Source organism: Oncorhynchus kisutch, linkage group LG26 (genome assembly GCF_002021735.2).
Source record: "Oncorhynchus kisutch isolate 150728-3 linkage group LG26, Okis_V2, whole genome shotgun sequence".
NCBI classification, from domain to species: Eukaryota; Metazoa; Chordata; class Actinopteri; order Salmoniformes; family Salmonidae; genus Oncorhynchus; species Oncorhynchus kisutch.
In genome coordinates this window covers 52,320,416-52,342,166 of record NC_034199.2, presented here as the reverse complement: position 1 = coordinate 52,342,166, position 21,751 = coordinate 52,320,416, and the positions used below count along the sequence as shown (strand labels likewise).

General features: G+C 44.9%; 1 protein-coding gene across 8 annotated transcripts in view; it reads right to left on the bottom strand.

The window, feature by feature from the left end:
- Positions 1–21,751, bottom strand: part of dip2a (disco-interacting protein 2 homolog A) — a 190,050-nt gene that overhangs the window by 106,445 nt on the left and 61,854 nt on the right. For 5 of the 8 annotated variants that reach the window (XM_031805488.1, XM_031805489.1, XM_031805491.1 and 2 more), the window contains 3 exons: positions 19,293–19,409; positions 17,091–17,210; positions 4,784–5,011 (listed from right to left, as the gene is read on the bottom strand). In XM_031805488.1, the coding sequence (XP_031661348.1) occupies positions 4,784–5,011; positions 17,091–17,210; positions 19,293–19,409 (465 nt within the window). Of the gene's footprint in view, positions 1–4,783; positions 5,012–16,973; positions 17,071–17,090; positions 17,211–19,292; positions 19,410–21,751 lie in introns of those variants that run through there. The other 3 variants (XM_031805492.1, XM_031805495.1, XM_031805494.1) reach the window with 2 other exon arrangements.

Below are 21,751 nucleotides of genomic sequence, written 5' to 3'. Positions count from 1 at the left end.
CTTTTTGGAGTTGGAGCTACAGGATGCAAACTTCTGCCTGAAGAAGCTGGCCTTAGGTTTCCTGACTGACTGCGTGTATTGGTTCCTGACTTCCCTGAACAGTTGCATATCGCGGGGACTATTCGATGCTACTGCAGTTCGCCACAGGATATTTTTGTGCTGGTCGAGGGCAGTCAGGTCTGGAGTGAACCAAGGGCTGTATCTGTTCTTAGTTCTGCATTTTTTGAACGGAGTATGCTTATCTAAAATGGTGAGGAAGTTACTTTTGAAGAATGACCAGGCATCCTCAACTGACGGGATGAGGTCAATGTCCTTCCAGGATACCCAGGCCAGGTCAATTAGAAAGGCCTGCTCACAGAAGTGTTTAAGGGAGCGTTTGACAGTGATGAGGGGTGGTCGTTTGACTGCGGCTCCGTAGCGGATACAGGCAATGAGGCAGTGATCGCTGAGATCCTGGTTGAAGACAGCAGAGGTGTATTTGGAGGGCCAGTTGGTCAGGATGACGTCTATGAGGGTGCCCTTGTTTACAGATTTAAGGTTGTACCTGGTGGGTTCCTTGATGATTTGTGTGAGATTGAGGGCATCTAGCTTAGATTGTAGGACTGCCGAGGTGTTAAGCATATCCCAGTTTAGGTCACCTAACAGAACAAACTCTGAAGCTAGATGGGGGGCGATCAATTCACAAATGGTGTCCAGGGCACAGCTGGGAGGTGAGGGGGGTCGGTAGCAGGCGGCAACAGTGAGAGACTTATTTCTGGAGAGAGTAATTTTCAAAATTAGTAGTTCGAACTGTTTGGGTATGGACCTGGAAAGTATGACATTACTTTGCAGGCTCTCTCTGCAGTAAACTGCAACTCCTCCCCCTTTGGCAGTTCTATCTTGACGGAAAATGTTATAGTTGGGTATGGAAATCTCAGAATTTTTGGTGGCCTTCCTGAGCCAGGATTCAGACACGGCAAGGACATCAGGGTTAGCAGAGTGTGCTAAAGCAGTGAGTAAAACAAACTTAGGGAGGAGGCTTCGGATGTTGACATGCATGAAACCAAGGCTTTTTCGATCACAGAAGTCAACAAATGAGGGTGCCTGGGGACATGCAGGGCCTGGGTTTACCTCCACATCACCCGCGGAACAGAGGAGGAGTAGGATGTGATAACTTCTCTGTCAGAGTCTGTGTAGTTACAATAAATGAGAATGTCCTGAAATCATTTCTCTCTCTCCATCCCTCTTTCTATTCAGGACCACTGGTATTAATATGTGGTGGTCACCTTGGCCCTCCTCTAGATACAGGAGCAGGGCAGGTCACCTTGGCCCTCCTCTAGATACAGGAGCAGGGCAGGTCACCTTGGCCCTCCTCTAGATACAGGAGCAGGGCAGGTCACCTTGGCCCTCCTCTAGATACAGGAGCAGGGCAGGTCACCTTGGCCCTCCTCTAGATACAGGAGCAGGGCAGGTCACCTTGGCCCTCCTCTAGATACAGGAGCAGGGCAGGTCACCTTGGCCCTCCTCTAGATACAGGAGCAAATCACCTTGGCCTTCCTCTAGATACAGGAGCAAATCACCTTGGCCTCAAAAAAAAGTAGTTAAATGAATCAATGTTATATTCCATCTATCCCACAGTGCATTTGGAAAGTATTCAGTCCCCTTGACTTTTTCCATAGTTTATGTTACAGCCTTATTCTAAACATTATTTTTTTCCTTCGCCATTATGGGGTATTGTATGTAGATTGATAAAAAAAAAGTTTTTTAGAAACATTTACATAAGTATTCAGACCCTTTACTCAGTACTTTGTTGAAGCACCTTTGGCAGTGATTACAGCCTTGAGTCTTCTTTTGGGTATGACGCTACAAGCTTGGCACACCTGTATTTGGAGAGTTTCTTCCATTATTCTCTGCAGATCCTCTCAAGATCTGTCAGGTTCGATGGGGAGCCTCGCTGCACAGCTATTTTCAGGTCTCTCCAGAGACGTTCATGAGACAAATATCCGCCCATGTCTGTGGCAGAGTAGAGGAAGTACAGGACATTCCTATGGAGTGTTGGTGTCGGACGTGGGAGTAACCCATGTAAGCCCTCGCCAGGGTATCCCGAATACCAAGGCCATAGTCTTCACAGGGACAGGAAATAGAGGAATACATGTGACGGAGCCAGATGGATGCCTTGCCTATGAATTAAGAACATGGGTGATAGACTCATTAGAGAATGATACCACTCCACTGTGTAGAGTTTTACAGGGAATCGTACGTAGTGTGAGAAAGACAGTGGTCTGTGCAGAGTGGAAGGATAAGCTCAACATGGAGGACTCTAGGATGGTGATCATAAGCATCGCTGAAATAGTCTTATCATTTCAGACTTTAATAGCCACACATGGAGAAGGTTTTACTGATGAGGGAACAACAATTGAGAGGGTTGCCACAGACCCATGTATACAGGAAGCTGTATTCCCAGAGAAAACGCTTGCAGTAGCAGCCCATCTGTTGCCGAGGACGATCAGGAAGCATGTGACCCAGAGATATGTAGAACTGGACACTCCCTCAACCCCAATGCTCTCCCCTCATATCAAAGGGCAGATAATCCATTACCTCCCAGAGAACTGGGACCAAGACACGGTTAACAGGGATTTGTAGAGGGATTGTGGAAAAACAACCCTTAGGTCCTAAAACCTGTCACACACAGGGTTTTCACAGGGGGGTGGTGGATGGGAAGGCAGTGGGATGAGAGATGTGATCCAGATCTGAGTAATGGTAATTATTACCCCACCAGTCCCTACTGTAGCACAACATAACGAGGCAATATATAAGCTGGTCAGGAAAACATTAGGAGAAGACTGGGAAAATGAGAATCTCACAAACTCAATCATAGATCTAACGGTAAAGCAAACGATGAAAGCCACTAACCGAGTTAAAGTTGTAACAATACTTACTGCTGTTACCTTGGGAGTAATAACAAGAGAGACTTAAGGTTGTGGGAGGTGCTGTAAGAACAGCATGGTATTGGACTATCCAAATAAGGCCCAAATAAGGTGGATGTTGGAATATGCAGCATGGGCAGTGATGGCAGTTACGGAGGAGTTCTGGTGGCATTGTGAGGATTCCATATAGTAAAAGCTTTGTTGAAACGCATCTATAGTGCAGATCTTCCACAAGAGCTGGTGAAATTGATTCAGGCTACGGCTCACGTCTTTAGGGTAGCTTTAGGAGGTGAACGCAGTGAGGAGAACTTGGCTGAAAAACATCTCGTGATCCTGTAAGCCCTTGATGGAAGACTGAGGAAAAGCATAATGGGGACATTTAGAGCCCTACTTTTTGTGGACCTTAGCAGAAAAGCATATCAGTGGGCATGGGGTTCAGGAGTAGCAGGAGATTGTGTCGGTCGGGTTCCTCAAGCTGTGGTCAGAGATTTAGTTTATAAATGTATCTACATAGATGCTTATGATAATCAGTAGAGAATAGGATTGTTTTAACTTAAGAGTTTATTATTTTCTATTTTCTCTATTAAGTCTGTTTCTATCACTCTCAGTTCTGGAGAAAACCAAAGGTCTACAGCCGGTAGTTGAATGATTGTTTAGTGATATTAAACAATAAGAAGTGTTTATGGTTGAATAGGGGGGACTGATGGATTCTGTTCAAATGTTACATGTTTCAAGTTAAACTGTAGTTTGTTTGTATCCTGTTTAGTAAATGATCACTGAGTATTAATGGAGTGTAGGTCATGAAACTGTGTGTATCCTGTTTAGTGAATGATCACTGTGAGTATTAATGGAGTTTAGGTCATGAAACTGTGTGTATCCTAATTTAGAAAGGTTGACCTAATCAGAGAACAGGAAATTGTCTAGCATCAGACAGCAGGTTCAGGCCCAGAAGATGGTCGGGGTGTGATTCTGACATCTGGCTAAACAAAGAGAGGAGCATGGACATTCCACAGGGGAAAGGGGGGAAAGTCAGTGGGGTCATAAAATGTATAGCTGGGGAGGTTTGAGGTGTACTGTGAGTATTAAGGGAAGAGTATAACATGTGTTGTGATATTTCCTAAATGGATGCACTCAGCTGACTATCCTTGGTATTAAACACTTGAAACTTCTCTTGAGCTTTTGGTCTCAATTCCTTATTGAAAAGAGGTTATAAAATAATTTCCCGTTTTAACAGAATGATGGAGGCCACTGTGTTCTTGGAGGCCACTGTGTTCTTGGGGACCTTCAATGCTGCAGAAATGTTTTGGTACCTTTCCTCAGATCTGTGCCTCGACACAATCCTGTCTCTGAGCTCTACGGACAATTCCTTCGACCTCATGGTTTGGTTTTTGCTCTGACATGCACTGTCAACTGTGAGACATTATAAAGACAGATGTGTGCCTTGCCAAATCATGTTCAATCAATTGAATTTACCACAGGTGGACTACAATCAAGTTGTACCAACATCTCAAGGATGATCATTGGAAACAGGATGCACCTGAGCTCAATTTCAACTCTCATAGCAAAGGGTCTGAATACTTATGTAAATAGGTTATTTCTGTTCTAAAAAACAGTTTTCACTTTAAAATTATGGGATATTATGTGTAGATTGATGAGGAAAATAACTATTTAATACATTTTAGAATAAGGCTGTAATATAACAAAATGTGGAAAAAGTCAAAGGGTCTGACTACTTTCCGAATGCTCTGTGTCTACAGTAGTTGGATGTCCTCAGGGTTTTAGGGCCTTGCTGTGTGGTGAACAAGCCTAAAAGGACCGAGTCAGAATGAATGGGGTATCTGGGTGTAGTTAGGTGTGGTTAGGTAAAGATGTTTTACCTATCTGGGTGTATGCCATGAGGTCAGCCAGCACGGCGGCGGCAGCGTGGACACTCCCTCCAGGATGGGATGAGGTGGAGGATGCAGAGGAGGAGGTGGAGGAGCCCTGGATGACTCTGTTAAACCAGTGTTCTACGTTCGGCGCCGGGTGGTTCTGGTACGGCGTGGAGGACACCATCCGGCCCGCACGACGCAGTGAACCCTCATCTTCTGATGCCGAGGACGTGTCTGTGAGGTCAGAGGTCAAAACAGGCAGGGAGGCAGGTTCACAGCAGACAGAGACAGGAAGTACCACGGTGCGTTCCAAATGGCACCCTATTCCCTACTTGTGAACTGGGCCCATAGGGTTATTTTATTAAAATGCAACCAACTCATGCCTTGGAAGGGTGGAGACTGGAAACTAGGGGACGAGACAGACTCAAGGCTGAAACCCGTAGGGCAGGGATCATCAACTAGATTAAGCCACAGGTCGATTTTTTCTTGAGCGGATGCTCGGGGGCCCGAACATGCTTACAAATCATTTGTCGACTGCAAATTGACCGCAAGAAGCCTAAACTGATATATTATTTGACCAAAACATCATCATTTCAAACTTTGCTTACATTTGTATATCAATATAATTTATTTAAAGCCCTTTTTACATCAGCAGTTGCCACAAACTGCTATACAGAAACTCATCCTAAAACACCAATCAGCAAGCAATGCAGATGTAGAAGCATGGTGGCTAGGAAAAACTCCCTAGAAAGGCAGGACCTTGAAAGAAACTAGGCTCTGTGTTGGAGGAAGAAACAAAGGATCACATATGTCTATCGATATATTATGCATGGGAAAAATGTATTAGAGATTTCTCAAAAGAAAATCAGTTAATATAAATGTATAGAGGCCATACCGTATAAAAACAAATCACGACAGGACGTTTCGGAATCAGCTTATAAATGCCGACAGATAATTTGTTAATTCGGCATGGTGGGATCTTTTTTTGTCTGTACAATTAATTACAGGAGAAATGGCGGTGGGAAACACCTTAATGTGCAAAAATGGATATAACAAGTAAACGTGCAGTCACGTGATATGGTGTGTGGTCCTCCCACTACGCCTTGGTAAAGGCTCTGAGATTAAATAGGCAACCATGTCGGGCTCTTATCGCACAGCAATACTGTAGCCTACCCATACTGTCAAATATTAAACTGTGTTGGCAGGATGTTTTCATCTTCAGAAGGTTATATCCTTCCTGTTTGGCCCTGTCCGGGGGTGTCCTCGGATGGGTCCACAGTGTCTCCTGACCCCTCCTGTCTCAGCCTCCAGTATTTATGCTGCAGTAGTTTATGTGTCGGGGGGCTAGGGTCAGTTTGTTATATCTGGAGTACTTCTCCTGTCCTATTCGGTGTCCTGTGTGAATCTAAGTGTGCGTTCTCTAATTCTCTCCTTCTCTCTTTCTTTCTCTCTCTCTCGGAGGACCTGAGCCCTAGGACCATGCCCCAGGACTACCTGACATGATGACTCCTTGCTGTCCCCAGTCCACCTGGCCGTGCTGCCTGGCGTTTACCACGTCAGTCACTGGCTTTATTAATAAGTGCATCGTCAACATCATCCCCACAGTGACCGTATGTACATATCCCAACCAGAAGCCATGGATAACAGGAAACATCCGCACTGAGCTAAATCTGCCGCTTTCAATGAGCGGGACACTAACCCAGACGCTTATAAGAAATTCTGCTACGCCCTCCGACAAACCATCAAACAGGCAGAGCGGCAATACAGGACTAAGATCGAATCCTACTACACCGAATCTGACGGTCATGGGATGTAGCAGGGCTTGCAAACTATCAGACTACAAGCCTACCAGACGAGCTAAAGGCATTCAATGCTCGCTTTGAGGCAAGCAACACTGAACCATGTATGAGAGCACAAGCTGTTCTGGACAAATGTGTGAACACGCTCTCCATAGACGATAACAGTAAGACCTTAAAACGAGTAAGACCTTAACATTCCCAAGGCCGCAGAGCCAGACTAATTAACAGGACGTGTACTCAGAGCATGCACTGACAAGCTGGCACGTGTCTTCACTGACATTTTTAATCTCTCCCTGGCTGAGTCTGTAATAACTACATGTTTCAAGCAGACCACCATAGTCCCTGTGCACAAGAACCCCAAGGTAACCGGCCTAAATAACTACAGCCCAGTAGCACTCACATCTGTAGATATGAAATGCTTTGAAAGGCTGGACATGGCTCACAACAACATAACCAGACACCCTGGACCCATTCCATACCGCATATCTCCCAAACAGATCCACAGATGACGCTCTCTCTATTACACACTGCCCTTTCCCACTTGGACAAAAGGAACACCTACGTGAGAATACTGTTCATTGACTACAGCTCAGCCGTAAAAACATTTTTTTACCTTTATTTAACCAGGTAGGCTAGTTGAGAACAATTTTTTATTTACAACTGTGACCTGGCCAAGATAAAGCCAAGCACAAACAGAGTTACACATGGAATTAACAAAACAGACAATAATACAACAGAAAAATTCTATATACAGTATGCAATTACGGTAGGATAAGGGAGGTAAGTCAATAAATAGGACAGTGGCGAAATAATTACAATAACGCAATTAAACACTGGAATGGTAGATGTGCAGAATATGAGTGTGCATGTTGAAATACTGGGGTGCAAGGGAGCAAAATAAATAACAGTATGGAGGATGAGGTAGTTGGGGGGGCTATTTACAGATGGGCTATGTACAGGTGCAGTGATCTGTGAGCTGCTCTGACAGCTAGTGCTTTAATAACCTTGTTCTGAACAACTCCAAAACAAAGGTTATGTGGTTTGGTAAGAAGAATGCCCCTCTCCCCAGGTGTGATTACTACCGCTGAGGGTTTAGAGCTTGAGGTAGTCACCTCATACAAGTACTTGGGAGTATAGCTAGACGGTACACTGTCCTTCTCTCGGCACATATCAAAGCTGCAGGCTAAAGTTAGAGGAAACCAAGTCTTGATTTATCGTAATCGCTCTTCTCACACCCCAGCTACCAAACTAACCCCGATTCAGATGACCATCCTACTACATTATGGAGACATAATTTATACAGTTGAAGTCGGAAATTTACATACACTTAGGTTGGAGTCATTAAAACTAGTTTTTTCAACTACTCAACAAATTTCCTGTTAACAAACTATAGTTTTGGCAAGTCAGTAAGGACATCTACTTTGGGCATGACAACTCATTTTTCCTACAATTGTTAACTATTTCACTGTATCACAATTCCAGTGGGTCAGAACTTGTAGGAGAAAATCTATGACATCATGGGGATTTTCCAGTATCTATATTGTTTTCGCAGAAGTAGAGAGCATAATCAATATGGGGTTAATCATTAGACATAAATAAGCATAACATAGCTTTATACATTCACAAGGATCTAGCCTGGACCAATAAGGCAAACTGTTAGATGTGTAAAGAGAAACGTAAGCAGAATCGTTGTGAATGTGCCAAGCTTGAACAACAGACACGATCGTCTTGGGCCGAGTCTGATCTTGCGAAGGCTACTGGACACGTATATGGGTTAATCATTCCTGGGCAACATAGGCCTGTACCTGTGAAGGTCAGTGACTATGTACTTTAGTTATTCAATACTAGATCCACAAGCCATGTATATGTATTGGGGAGAAATGTTGCATAGTGAAAAGACATGTCTGTATTAATCAAATAATATTAGAAATGCACTTATACTGGAAATATATATGTGCAATAAATGTATTAGTTTTGTATTAATACTCTGGCACCACCATTATAATATAAACTAAGATAAGTCAGATGTGGGCGTTAACAAGCAAGAATCAAATCAAAGTACAAAAATAAAACAACAGTAAAAAGACAGGCTATATACAGTAGCGAGGCTATATACAGACACCGGAAGTAGTATGTAGAGTGGGGAGAACAAGTATTTGATACACTGCCGATTTTGCAGGTTTTCCTACTTACAACGCATGTAGAGGTCTGTAATTTTTTTATCATAGGTACACTTCAACTGTGAGAGACGGAATCTAAAACGAAAAAGCTAGATAATCACATTGTATGATTTTTAAGTAATTCATTTGCATTTTATTCCATGACATAAGTATTTGATCACCTACCAACCACTAAGAATTCCTGCTCTCACAGACCTGTTAGTTTTTCTTTAAGAAGCCCTCCTGTTCTCCACACATTACCTGTATTAACTGCACCTGTTTGAACTCGTTACCTGTATAAAAGACACCTGTCCACACACTCAATCAAACTGACTCCAACCTCTCCACAATGGCCAAGACCAGAGAGCTGTGTAAGGACATCATCGATAACATTGTAGACCTGCACAAGGCTGAGATGGGCTACAGGAAAATAGGCAAGCAGCTTGGTGAGAAGGCAACAACTGTTGGCGCAATTATTAGAAAATGGAAGAAGTTCAAGATGACGGTCAATCACCCTCGGTTTGGGGCTCCATGCAAGATCTCATCTCGTGGGGCATCAATGATCATGAGGAAGGTGAGGGATCAGGCAAGAACTATACAGCAATGACCTGAAGAGAGCTGGGACCAGTCTCAAAGAAAACCATTAGTAACACACTACGCCGTCATGGATTAAAATCCTGCAGCGCACACAAGGTCCCCCTGCTCAAGCCAGCGCATGTCCAGGCCCTTCTGAAGTTTGCCAATGACCATCTGGATGATCCAGATGAGGAATGGGAGAAGGTCATGTGGTCTGATGAGACAAAAATAGAGCTTTTTGGTCTAAACTCCACTCGCCGTGTTTGGAGGAAGAAGAAGGATGAGTACAACCCCAAGAGTACAATCCCAACCGTGAAGCATGGAGGTGGAAACATCCTTATTTGGGGATGCTTTTCTGCAAAGGGGACAGGACGACTGCACCGTATTGAGAGGAGGATGGATGGGGCCATGTATCACGAGATCTTGGCCAACAACCTCCTTCCCTCAGTAAGAGCATTGAAGATGGGTCGTGGCTGGGTCTTCCAGCATGACAATGACCCAAAACACACAGCCGGGGCAACTAAGGAGTGGCTCCATAAGAAGCATCTCAAGGTCCTGGAGTGGCCTAGCCAGACTCCAGACCTGAACCCAATATAAAATCTTTGGAGGGAGCTGAAAGTCCGTATTGCCCAGCGAAAGCCCCGATACCTGAAGGATCTGGAAAAGGTCTGTATGGAGGAGTGGGCCAAAATCCCTGCTGCAGTGTGTGCAAACCTGGTACTACGGGAAACGTATGATCTCTGTAATTGCAAACAAAGGTTTCTGTAACAAATATTAGGTTCTGCAAATTAATTACTTTTCTGGATTTTTGTTTTTGATTCTGTCTCTCACAGTTGAAGTGTACCTATGATAAAAATGACTCTACATGCTTTCTAAGTAGGAAAACCTGCAAAATCAAATACTTGTTCCCCCCACTGTACATGTAGATATGGTTAAAGTGACTATGCATATATGGTAAACAGAGTGTAGCAGTAGCGTAAAAGAGGGGTTTAGCAGGTGGTGGGTGGGACAATGCAGATAGCCCGGGATAAGCCACTGTGCGGGAGAACTGGTTGGTCGGGCCAATTGAGGCAGTTTGTACATGAATTTATAGGTAAAGTGATTATGTGACTATGCATTGAGACAAAAATAATGGTGGTGAGAGGCCACGGGGTGTTATTCATTTACATAAGGAGTGACCATGTGTGTCATCTGAAGGTGGAAACCTAAAAACCAGAGGTCTGAAAAGAGTAATCAGTTGTTCCATGGAGTTACTCGGCTTCTGTTACTTTTTGTAATAAAGTCTAATTGAATTTACATGCTCCGGTATCTGAGAAATATTTCCATGACATAAATGACGAGCCAGGAGTGGCTACAAGGGACCAGTGAACGGTGAAACATCTGTGACTGATGACGGGTCTCCTGAACGAGTCTCACAAAAGGGTGGCCGCCCTATCAGCAAAGCTCAGTTCTTACTTATAGTAAATCTTATAGTAAATGTTTGTCTGATTTGCTTTCGGGAGTCCTGCCTCAGCAATAGACGCAGTAGGTCTCTCCAATATAGGGAGCTTTTGAATTCAATAAATGCATTCATGAATGATAAGGAAAAAGCTTTGGGGGGACTATTACTCCTGTTGCTTAAAAGGCCATTAGGAATAAGTGGTAAGAACGCACAAGGAAAATGAGCACCAAATGGCCAGCAGAAGGAATGTTGGATGTTTCATTGTGTGAAGAAATAGAGTCCCTGATAAAAAAAAAACATGAAACAAGCGACTAATAAAATGAAGAAAAGGAGGAACAAAAGAGAAGGAGAATGAAGTGCTACAATTTTTTTTAAGCAGAAGAGCATGAAAACAGCAACAGAAACTTTGAAAGAAGATGAAAAACCAGACCAAGAAAAAGCAGAATGGTTGGTCAACCCTCCAATGGACAGTTTCTGATAACTGGAACCATAGAAATAAAAGGTGAAGTAGAGATAAAAGAAGAAAAGAGATGGCTTCTATGCCCTCTATACCCTCTTCACCCTCTATACCCTCTTCACCCTCTATACCCTCTTCACCCTCTATACCCTCTTCACCCTCTATACCCTCTTCACCCTCTATACCCTCTTCACCCTCTATACCCTCTTCACCCTCTATACCCTCTTCACCCTCTTCACCCTCTATACCCTCTTCACCCTCTTCACCCTCTTCACCCTCTATACCCTCTTCACCCTCTTCACCCTCTTCACCCTCTATACCCTCTATACCCTCTTCACCCTCTTCACCCTCTATACCCTCTTCACCCTCTATACCCTCTTCACCCTCTATACCCTCTTCACCCTCTATACCCTCTTCACCCTCTATACCCTCTTCACCCTCTATACCCTCTTCACCCTCTATACCCTCTTCACCCTCTATACCCTCTTCACCCTCTATACCCTCTTCACCCTCTATACCCTCTTCACCCTCTCAGGCAAAGGGAGAAAGTGATGAGTAAAAAAATATATAAAAAAAACTCTCAGACAGAAAGAGAGCACAAAAGAAAGATCGAACAGGCTACGAAAACAGGAATAGAAACCCTCAACTGCTATGGGGGACTGAGAAAAGCCCTAGCAAAGAAGGGAGTAAGAACAGAAGAACCATCAGACCAACATACAAGAACCAAGATAAGAGCAAAGGATAGGAAGGCAGAAGAATTTAAGCAAAAGCTAGACAAATTTAAGAAGAATTATATAGAACAAGGGCTCGACGAATCAGATGAGGAAAGGGAATGGGAAGAAATTGACAGCAGTATAAGAGACAAAGACGGGGAAAGAATAATAAAATAATTAGGAGATCAGGCTATCCATAGGGGAATGAGACATAGAAAAAGTAAGGGAATACCGAAAATAATATGGGGAGATATACGGAGGAAGATTGAGTTTCTGGTGGACAGAAGGATGGAAATGGATAGAAACTAAAAAAAGGTAGAAAAGCAAATGAGAGAAGAACTAGCCAGGGCCTAGAAAGACTAATGTAAGGGACAACGGGTTAGCCCTGAAGGAAAGCAAAGAAAGATGAGGAATAGGACAAAGCTGAAAAAACCTGATAGATACAGGGTAGTGTCCCATTTTGATAACGGGGGATCAAGGGCCGTATGTACCATGGGGCTCACAGGACCTGGAAGGGTTGGTTACTCGCCTGCCGAAACCTCCATGATGAAGCTGGAAAATGGATCAGAACCTTTGAAGAACAAACCATAGGGAAACTACAGGCTGTGGGGGATCTGAAGGCACTGCTGGTAAGAGTAGTGGGGGTAGCAAACATGGAGGATGTACTGCAAGACAGTGACCTTGCTGATGCAGCGGGGGACATACTGGCAGATGAACGAGCCTTTGACACATATCGTCCAGCTGTCTGGCGTGCTCTGAAAGAGGAACTCCCAACCAGGGTTGATCCTAAGGCACTAAAAGGAAAAGCAATGGGGGACACAGAAAACCCAGCTGCATACCTCCATGGAAAGTTGAAACTGGAAACAGAACGGAATCCAGAGGGGGACCGACTGATGACAACTCTATTCCGGAAGTCAGTGGTAGAAGCCATGCCCCAGTCAGTAAAGAGCAGGCTGGAGGATGTGGGTCTGACTTCAAAGTCACACAAGGAATTCTGGGACCATGTGATCCATGCAGTGGAGAAATACAGAAAGGATGAACAGAAACTCACAGAACAAGGAAAAGACATTCAAAGAAAACTGACCCGGCTGCAGCTGAAAAAACTGACTAACAAAGGAAAAAAGAAAATCCAGGCCCCAGTGATGACTCCAGTGCCAGAGGTAGGGACAATGGCTGCAGTCTCCCCAAGAGGGCCACCACCGCTTCCTGTCCAACAGGTCCAAGAGCAACCCACACCACCAGTAGTGAATGTGTATACACAACAACACCGGAATTGGAATGGTGGCAACAAGCAACAAAAAGCTCTGCAAAATAATAAGAAAAAAGGAACCAGAAGTCCCCAGGGACCACTTGGGGTTTGTTGGGGATGCCAGCAGCCAGTACACTCCAGACAACACTGCCAAACAAATCCCTGGCAGGACTGAAATGGAGGGAACCAAAACAAGTGGCAACCACCAGGTAACAGGAATCAAAATAATTGGTAGCCACAAGGAAGTGGGCACCATAATAACTAGAACCAGGATGGTGGATGGCAAGGCAAGGCAACCAGAGTCAACCACAAGGCCCTGTGAACCCATGGGCAGGGCCAAATCAAGGATACTAGGGGTGCCCAGCGATCCTAGGGAGGGACAGCTCCCAAACACGAGAGCTGATCAAGAAGCTATGCTCAGGTTCAAACAGAGAACAAAGGCACACCCATGATGATAGATACTGGAGCCACTTACACATGTGTAAATCCAAATTATGCCTCTCATCTCCCCATGTCTAGTAAATACACCAAAACTGTAGGATTATCGGGACAACCGCAGCTAATTCCAATGACTGCACCAGTTCGTTTGACGGCAAGTCAGCAACAATTCCGATATTAGTGTCAGATCAAACCCCAATTCATCTACTAGGAAGGGATGCTCTATGAAAAATGGGCATACAAATCAAGTGCTCTCCTGAAGGAGTAATAATGGAAAGAACAGGGTTAAATTTGCAAATGATAATGACATCAGAGACAGCTAATGGTTAGGGGACGTGGAGACAGAAATAAACAGAGCCATGGGGACATGGGTTTATTCAGGCCCAAATACCTAAAGCTGATAGAGCAAAATCAGAATACCACTGCACAATGCAGTATGACCAATACCAAGACCATTTTTTAGAACAACTTTGGACAATGAATGCACATGGAAAGTCAGTAGCAATGATGTCACAGTACATAATTATAGGAAAACAGGGAGCTCCAATGGATCTGAGTGACAGAGATGGATCTAAGTTCATACAAAGATGATACAATGTCTTTGACTCTGTCCCTCACATTACATTGTTGGTAAATCAAGGATTTACATCCAAAGAATTGGGGCCAATGATGAAGAAAGCCAAAAGAAGGTAAAGGGATAAACAGATAATCCATTGATTTTCCATTGCAAAGACAAGGCTTTTATTAACTTCTTCGATATAGGGGGTGCTCTTTTAATTTTTGGATAAAAAAATGTTCCCGTTTTAAACAAGATATTTTGTCACGAAAAGATGCTCGACTATGCATATAATTGACAGCTTTCATACAGGAAGTGCCCCAGATTTTGAATGCGCTGTGTTCCAATGTCTCCTTATATTGCTGTGAATGCGCCAGGAATGAGCCTACACTTTGTCGTTTCCCCAAGATGTCTGCAGCATTGTGACGTATTTGTAGGCATATCATTGGAAGATTGACCATAAGAGACTACATTTATCAGGTGCCCGCTTGGTGTCCTCTGTCGAAATGATTGCGTAACTCCAGCTGCGTGCATTTTTCCATTTGGTTCAGAGGAGAAACCAAACTGCCACGAATTATTTATCATCGAATAGATATGTGAAAAACACCTTGATTCTAAACAACGTTTGCCATGTTTCTGTCGATATTATGGAGTTAATTTGGAAAAAGTTTGGCCTTGTAATGACTGAATTTTCGGGGGGTTTTCTTAGCCAAACGTGATGAACAAAACGGAGCGATTTCTCCTACACAAATAATATTTTTGGAAAAACGGAACATTTGCTATCTAACTGAGTCTCCTCATTGAAAACATCTGAAGTTCTTCAAAGGTAAATTATTTTATTTGAATGCTTTTCTTGTTTTTGTGAAAATGTTGCCTGCTTGTGAGCCAATATTTATTTCATTTCATTTGCGATTTTCATGAATAGTTAACGTTGCGTTATGCTAATGAGCTTGAGGCTATGATTACGCTCCCGGATACGGGATTGCTCGACGCTAGAGGTTAAAATACTGGCAACAACAGTAATGAATGGGGATCAAAGGGAAGTCGAGGTTACAGCTAATCAGCAAGAACAGTTAGGTGAAGAAATAGGGCCAGTTAGTTAACAAAGATAGGAAATGGAAAACATCATTCCAGAAGCGGTCTCAACATGACACAGATGTTGGATTGGTGAAATCAGCAATCATGTAAGCATCAAAGTGAAATCTGATGCTAAGCCTCCCTGGAAAGCTGAATATCACATGAAACCAGAAGCCAAGCCTCCCTGGAAAGATCGAGATCACATGAAATCAAAAGCTAAGCCTCCCTGGAAACCTCAATATCACATGAAACCAGAAGCTAAGCCTCCCTGGAAAGCTCAATATCACATGAAACCAGAAGCTAAGCCTCCCTGGAAAGATCAATATCACATGAAACCAAAAGATGAAAGGATAAGCATGACCATTGAAGGATTGATAAAATCAGGTGTACTAGTAGAAACACAAAGCCGCTGTAATACACCTCTGCTACCTGTTCTTAAATCCAATGGTAAACAATGGAGAATGGTACATGACCTAAGAGAAATAAATGACATTGCACAGGATTGGCTTTCAGAAGTTCCGAACCCTCACACACTACTGACAAATGTTCCCCCAGATGCTAAGTACTGTGCAGCATTTTTTTGTGTGCCCCTGGCGGAAGAATGCAGACAATTGTTTGCGTTTACATACAGAGGAAGACAATACACGTACACTCGTCTTCCCCAGGGATTTAAATACTCTCCCAACGTCTTCAATCAGATATTGATAGCTGAGAAGGACATTTTTTGTTTTAGAAACACTTCAGTATTGCCAGCCTCAGGTTGAGTAGCGAGGAAGAAACATAGCTCATGGAACCAAGGCAATAGCACCAGGATAGTTGCAAGGAATCAGCAAAGCACCATTGCCACAAACGGTAGCTCAAATTATGACCTTTTTAGGGATGACTGGATTTAGCTCAGAATGGAGAGAGGAATATGTAGTTAAAACAGCCCCTCTGCGAGAGATATTGAAAGAAGCAGGACAACTCAACTAGACTGGAACACTAATGCTCCGATTGCATTTGAGACATTAAAAAAAGGAAATGCAAACAGCACAAGCCTTCGCAGCCCCAGATTACACAAAACCATGTTTGCTATATGTAGCAAATAGGTGTGATAGATATGCAGCAACAGTACTTATGCAGGAAACATGTAGTGGAAGAAGGAAACAGCCCACGACGGTACTAAATTAGATCCAGTAGCTCAAGGTTATCCACCGTGTGACCAAGGGTTGGCAGCATTATCCATTAACCCCTGTCCCCTCAGGAGGTATTTTGCCTTTTGGTAGGCCATTATTGTAATTACGAATTAGTTCTTAACTGACTTGCCTAGTTAAATAAAGGTTAAATAAAAAAATACAAATGAACACCATGGCGATCAGGAAAATTAGCATTACCATGTTCTTATCTGGTCAGGTTCCTTAACACCAGCTGCATCTTAATCAAAAGCAGAACAGTGTGTGGCCAACCCTTACCAGCTCAGAGGATCTTATCAACATGTAATGTCCATAACTGTAAAATATTGTTCAATTAGTTTTCTCCATTTTACACAATAAACTTTTCCATGTTGTAGGCAATGGTTAAATTCTGCTGAATTGCCACTCAGCAACACCAGCAGTCCAGACAGACACCAGACAGACAGTTTCACTGTGGTGACCTATGTTAGATCAGATCCTAAGGTCCAGATAGGTTGTGGGTAGCAGGGGGTACGGTTTAAGGCCCAGGTGAGTTCTGGGTAATGTAGTATGATCTTACCTGGGGGAGTGAATGCCTCTACAGAGGACTGAACTAGAACAGAGCATCTCTTGGAGGGCATTGGCATCTTCCTCCCTTTTGCCCAGGTGAGTTCTGGGTAATGTAGTATGATCTTACCTGGGGGAGTGCATGCCTCTACAGAGGACTGAACTAGAACAGAGCGTCTCTTGGAGGGCATTGGCATCTTCCGCTCTTTGTACTTGGCCAAGGCAGCGTGAACGGCTTCTGTATGCAGGTCTAGACAAACACAAAGATCACGCAACCGTTTATTACACAGTATCATACATATCCTGCATGCACTGTGTGAACACTTCCTGAAAAACATCCTTTAGGTTATGTCAGCATTGGAACAGACACCTGAAAAGTGTTAACCCAACCATAATACACATTTAGGGTTGGTTCCCAGGACAGACAAGCCAAATCCTGGACTAAAAGGCATTTCCAATACAAATTCTCCTTTGAGCTTGATTTTCATTCCAGGACTAGACATAGGGGTAGACACCCAGACACAGACAAGTCCATCTGATCCTGTATGATTGTCCTCTCACCAGATTTGAAACCAACCCCCCCAGTCCATCTGATTGTCCTCCTCTTACCAGATCTGAATGCTATTCATTGACTACAGCTCAACATTCAACACCATAGTACCTTCACAGCTCATCAATAAGCTAAGGACCCTGGGACTAAACACCTCCCTCTAAAACTGGATCCTGGACTTCCTGATGGGCCACGCTGATACTCCACAAGGTGGCACCTCTGGGGTGCGTGCTCAGTCCCCTCCTGTACTCCCTGTTCACTGCATGGCAGGCACGACTCCAACAATATCATCAAGTTTGCAGATGACAACAGTGTTAGGCCTGATCACAGACAACGATGAGACAGCCTGTAGGGAGGAGGCCACAGACCTGGTTGTGTGGTGCCAGGACAACAACTTCTCCCTCAACGTGATCAAAACAAAGGAGATGATTGTGGACTACAGGATAAAGATAGAGCACGCCGCCATTCTCATAGAGGAGCAGGTTGAGAGCTTCAAGATTCTTGGTGTCCACATCGCCAACAAACTAACATGGTCCAAGAACACCAAGGCAGTCGTGAAGAGGGCACGACAAAACCTATTCCCCCTCAGGAGACTGAAAGGATTTGGCATGGGTTCTCAGATCCTCAAAAGTTTCTACAGCTGCACCATCAAGATCATGGTTGCTTCGATTGCCTGGTATGGCAACTGTTCAGCCTCCGCCCGCAAGGTACTACAGAGGATAGTGAGTACATCACTGGGGCCAAGCTTCCTGCAATCCAGGACCTCTATACCAGGGAGTGTCAGAGGAAGGCCCTAAACTTTGTCAAAGACTCCAGCCACCCCATTCATAGACAACCCCCCCAGTCCATCTGATCCTGTAGGATTGTCCTCTTACCAGATCTGAAGCCTTCAACCCCCCCCCCCCCCCCCCCCCCCCCAGTCCATCTGATCCTGTAGGCTTGTCCTGTTACCAGATCTGAAGCCTTCAACCCCCCCAGTCCATCTGATCCTGTAGGATTGTCCTCTTACCAGATCTGAAGCCTTCAAGCCCCTCCCCCAGTCCATCTGATCCTGTAGGATTGCCCTCTTACCAGATCTGAAGCCTTCAACCCCCCCAGTCCATCTGATCCTGTAGGATTGTCCTCTTACCAGATCTGAAGCTTTCAACCCCCCCAGTCCATCTGATCCTGTAGGATTGTCCTCTTACCAGATCTGAAGCCTTCAACCCCCCCAGTCCATCTGATCCTGTAGGATTGTCCTCTTACCAGATCTGAAGCCTTCAACCCCCTCCCCCAGTCCATCTGATCCTGTAGGATTGTCCTCTTACCAGATCTGAAGCCTTCAACCCCCTCCCCCAGTCCATCTGATCCTGTAGGATTGCCCTCTTACCAGATCTGAAGCCTTCAACCCCCCCAGTCCATCTGATCCTGTAGGATTGTCCTCTTACCAGATCTGAAGCCTTCAACCCCCCCAGTCCATCTGATCCTGTAGGATTGTCCTCTTACCTGATCTGAAGCCTTCAACCCCCCCCCCCCCCCAGTCCATCTGATCCTGTAGGCTTGTCCTGTTACCAGATCTGAAGCCTTCAACCCCCCCAGTCCATCTGATCCTGTAGGATTGTCCTCTTACCAGATCTGAAGCCTTCAACCCCCCAGTCCATCTGATCCTGTAGGATTGTCCTCTTACCAGATCTGAAGCCTTCAACCCCCCCAGTCCATCTGATCCTGTAGGATTGTCCTCTTACCAGATCTGAAGCCTTCAACCCCCCCAGTCCATCTGATCCTGTAGGATTGTCCTCTTACCAGATCTGAAGCGTTCATCCCGCGTGTTGGTGGCCCGAGACTTGTTGTGTTTGGATCCTGGTGGAGCAGCCTGAGACATCTGGATCCTGTTCTCCTTCTGCAGAGATGGTTCTACACCTAGAGACACAGTAACACACAATTAAATTTCGCTAACAAGCAAATAGCATTAGCGGCTAACCTGATTTATTTTAGACAAAACTTTCTAAAAAAATACAGGGCTTGGTGTGGTAAGACGAGGGAGCAAGACAAGTAGCAAATGTGACAATACACGCACCAAACACTACCCTAGACCCTGTAGCCCTACCCCATGTAGCCCTGCCCTAGACCCTGCAGCCCTACCCTAGACCCTGCAGCCCTACCCTAGACCCTGCAGCCCTACCCTAGACCCTGCAGCCCTACCCTAGACCCTGCAGCCCTGCCCTAGACCCTGCAGCCCTACCCTAGACCCTGCAGCCCTGCCCCAGATCCTGCAGCCCTACCCTAGACCCTGCAGCCCAGCCCCAGACCCTGCAGCCCAGCCCTAGACCCTGTAGCACAGCCCCTGCAGCCCTGCCCTAGACCCTGCAGCCCTACCCTAGACCCTATTGTGACGATACAGAGTATGGTGACGGTACAGAGTATTGTGATGATAGTGACAACAGTATGAGCTATACATACAGCACTAGAGTCAAGGACATATCCGAAAGGAAAGGAGTAGATATCATGATAATGTCCTCTGCCAGATGAGACATCTAACCTTGTATCTGAGGGGTGTAGGAGGCCAGGTGAAGCATCTAACCTTGTATCTTAGGGGTGGAGGAGGCCAGGTGAGGCATCTAACCTTGTATCTGAGGGGTGTAGGAGACCAGCAGCTTGCCTTTCTACCAGGTGAGGCAACTTACCTTGTATCTGAGGGATGTAGGAGGCCTCTCTACCAAGCAATGGATTACAGGCAACATTCACACTGAGCTAAAGGGTAGAGCTGCGGCTTTCAAGGTGCAGGACTCTAACCTGGAGGCTTACAAGAAATCCTGCTATGCCCTGCAACAAACTATCAAACAGGCAAAGCGTCAATACAGGGCTAAGATTGAATCCTACTACACCGGCTCTGACGCTCGTCATATGTGGCAGGGCTTGCAAACTATTAAAAAACTAAAAAGGGAAGCACAGCCGTGAGCTGCCCAGTGACACGAGCCTACCAGACAAGCTAAATCACTTCTATGCTCTATTCGAGGCAAGCAACACTGAGGCATGCATGAGAGCGCCAGCTGTTCCGGACGACTGTGTGATCACACTCAGTAGCCAACGTGAGTAAGATCTTTAAACAGGTCAACATACACAACTCTGCGGGGCCAGACGGATTACCAGGACGTGTGCTCCGGGCATGTGCTGACCAACTGTCTTCACAGACATTTTCAACATGTCCCTGAGTCTGTAATACCAACACGAAAGCAACCTGCCTAATTGACTACAGACCCCTGCAACATCGAGCCTATTCCCCCTCAGGAAACTAAAAAGATTTGGCATGAGTCCTGATATCCTCAAAAGGTTCTACTGCTGCAACATTGAGAGCATCCTGACTGGTTGCATCACTGCTTGGTACGGCAATTGCTTGGCCGCAAGGCACTAGAGAGGGTAGTGCGTACAGCCCAGTACATCACTGGGGTTAAGATGCCTGGCATGCAGGACTTCTACACCAGGCAGTGTCAGAGGATGGCTCTAAAAATTGTCAAAGACCCCAGCTATAGACTGTTCTCTCTACTTCCGCATGGCAAGCGGTACCGGAGTGCCAAGTCTAGCACAAAGTCTTCTTTATCCGCAAGCCATAAGACTCCTGAACAGGTAATCAAATGGCTACCCGGGCTATCTGCACTGTGTTCCGCCACCCCCCAACCCCTCTTTTACACTACTGCTACTCTCTGTTCATCATATATGCATAGTCACTTTAACCTTTTTGGGATAGGGGGCAGCATTTTCACTTTGGATGAATAGCATGCCCAGAGTGAACTGCCTCCTACTCTGTCCCAGATGATAATATATGCATATTATTATTACTATTGGATATAAAACGGTTTGAATGATGTCTGAGAAAAATCCAACCAGGAAGTGGGAAATCTGAGGTTTGTAGTTTTTCAAAGCTAGAGAATACAGTGGGATACGGATAAAGTTGCACTTCCTACGGCTTCCACTGGATGTCAACCGTCTTTAGAAACTTGAATGAGGATTCTACTATAAAGGAGGGGCTCAAGAGACCTGTTTGAGTCAGTGGTCTGGCAGAGTGCCTTGGTCTCATGATGCGCGCTCCCAACAGAGTTACCTCTCGTTCCATGGCTTTTCTACAGACATAGGAATTCTCCGGTTGGAAGCTTATTGATGATTTATGTTAAAAACATCCTAAAGATTGATTCCATACATCATTTGATACGTTTCTACGACCTGTAACGGAACTTTGACTTTTTGTCTGGACGAAGTGCTTGCGC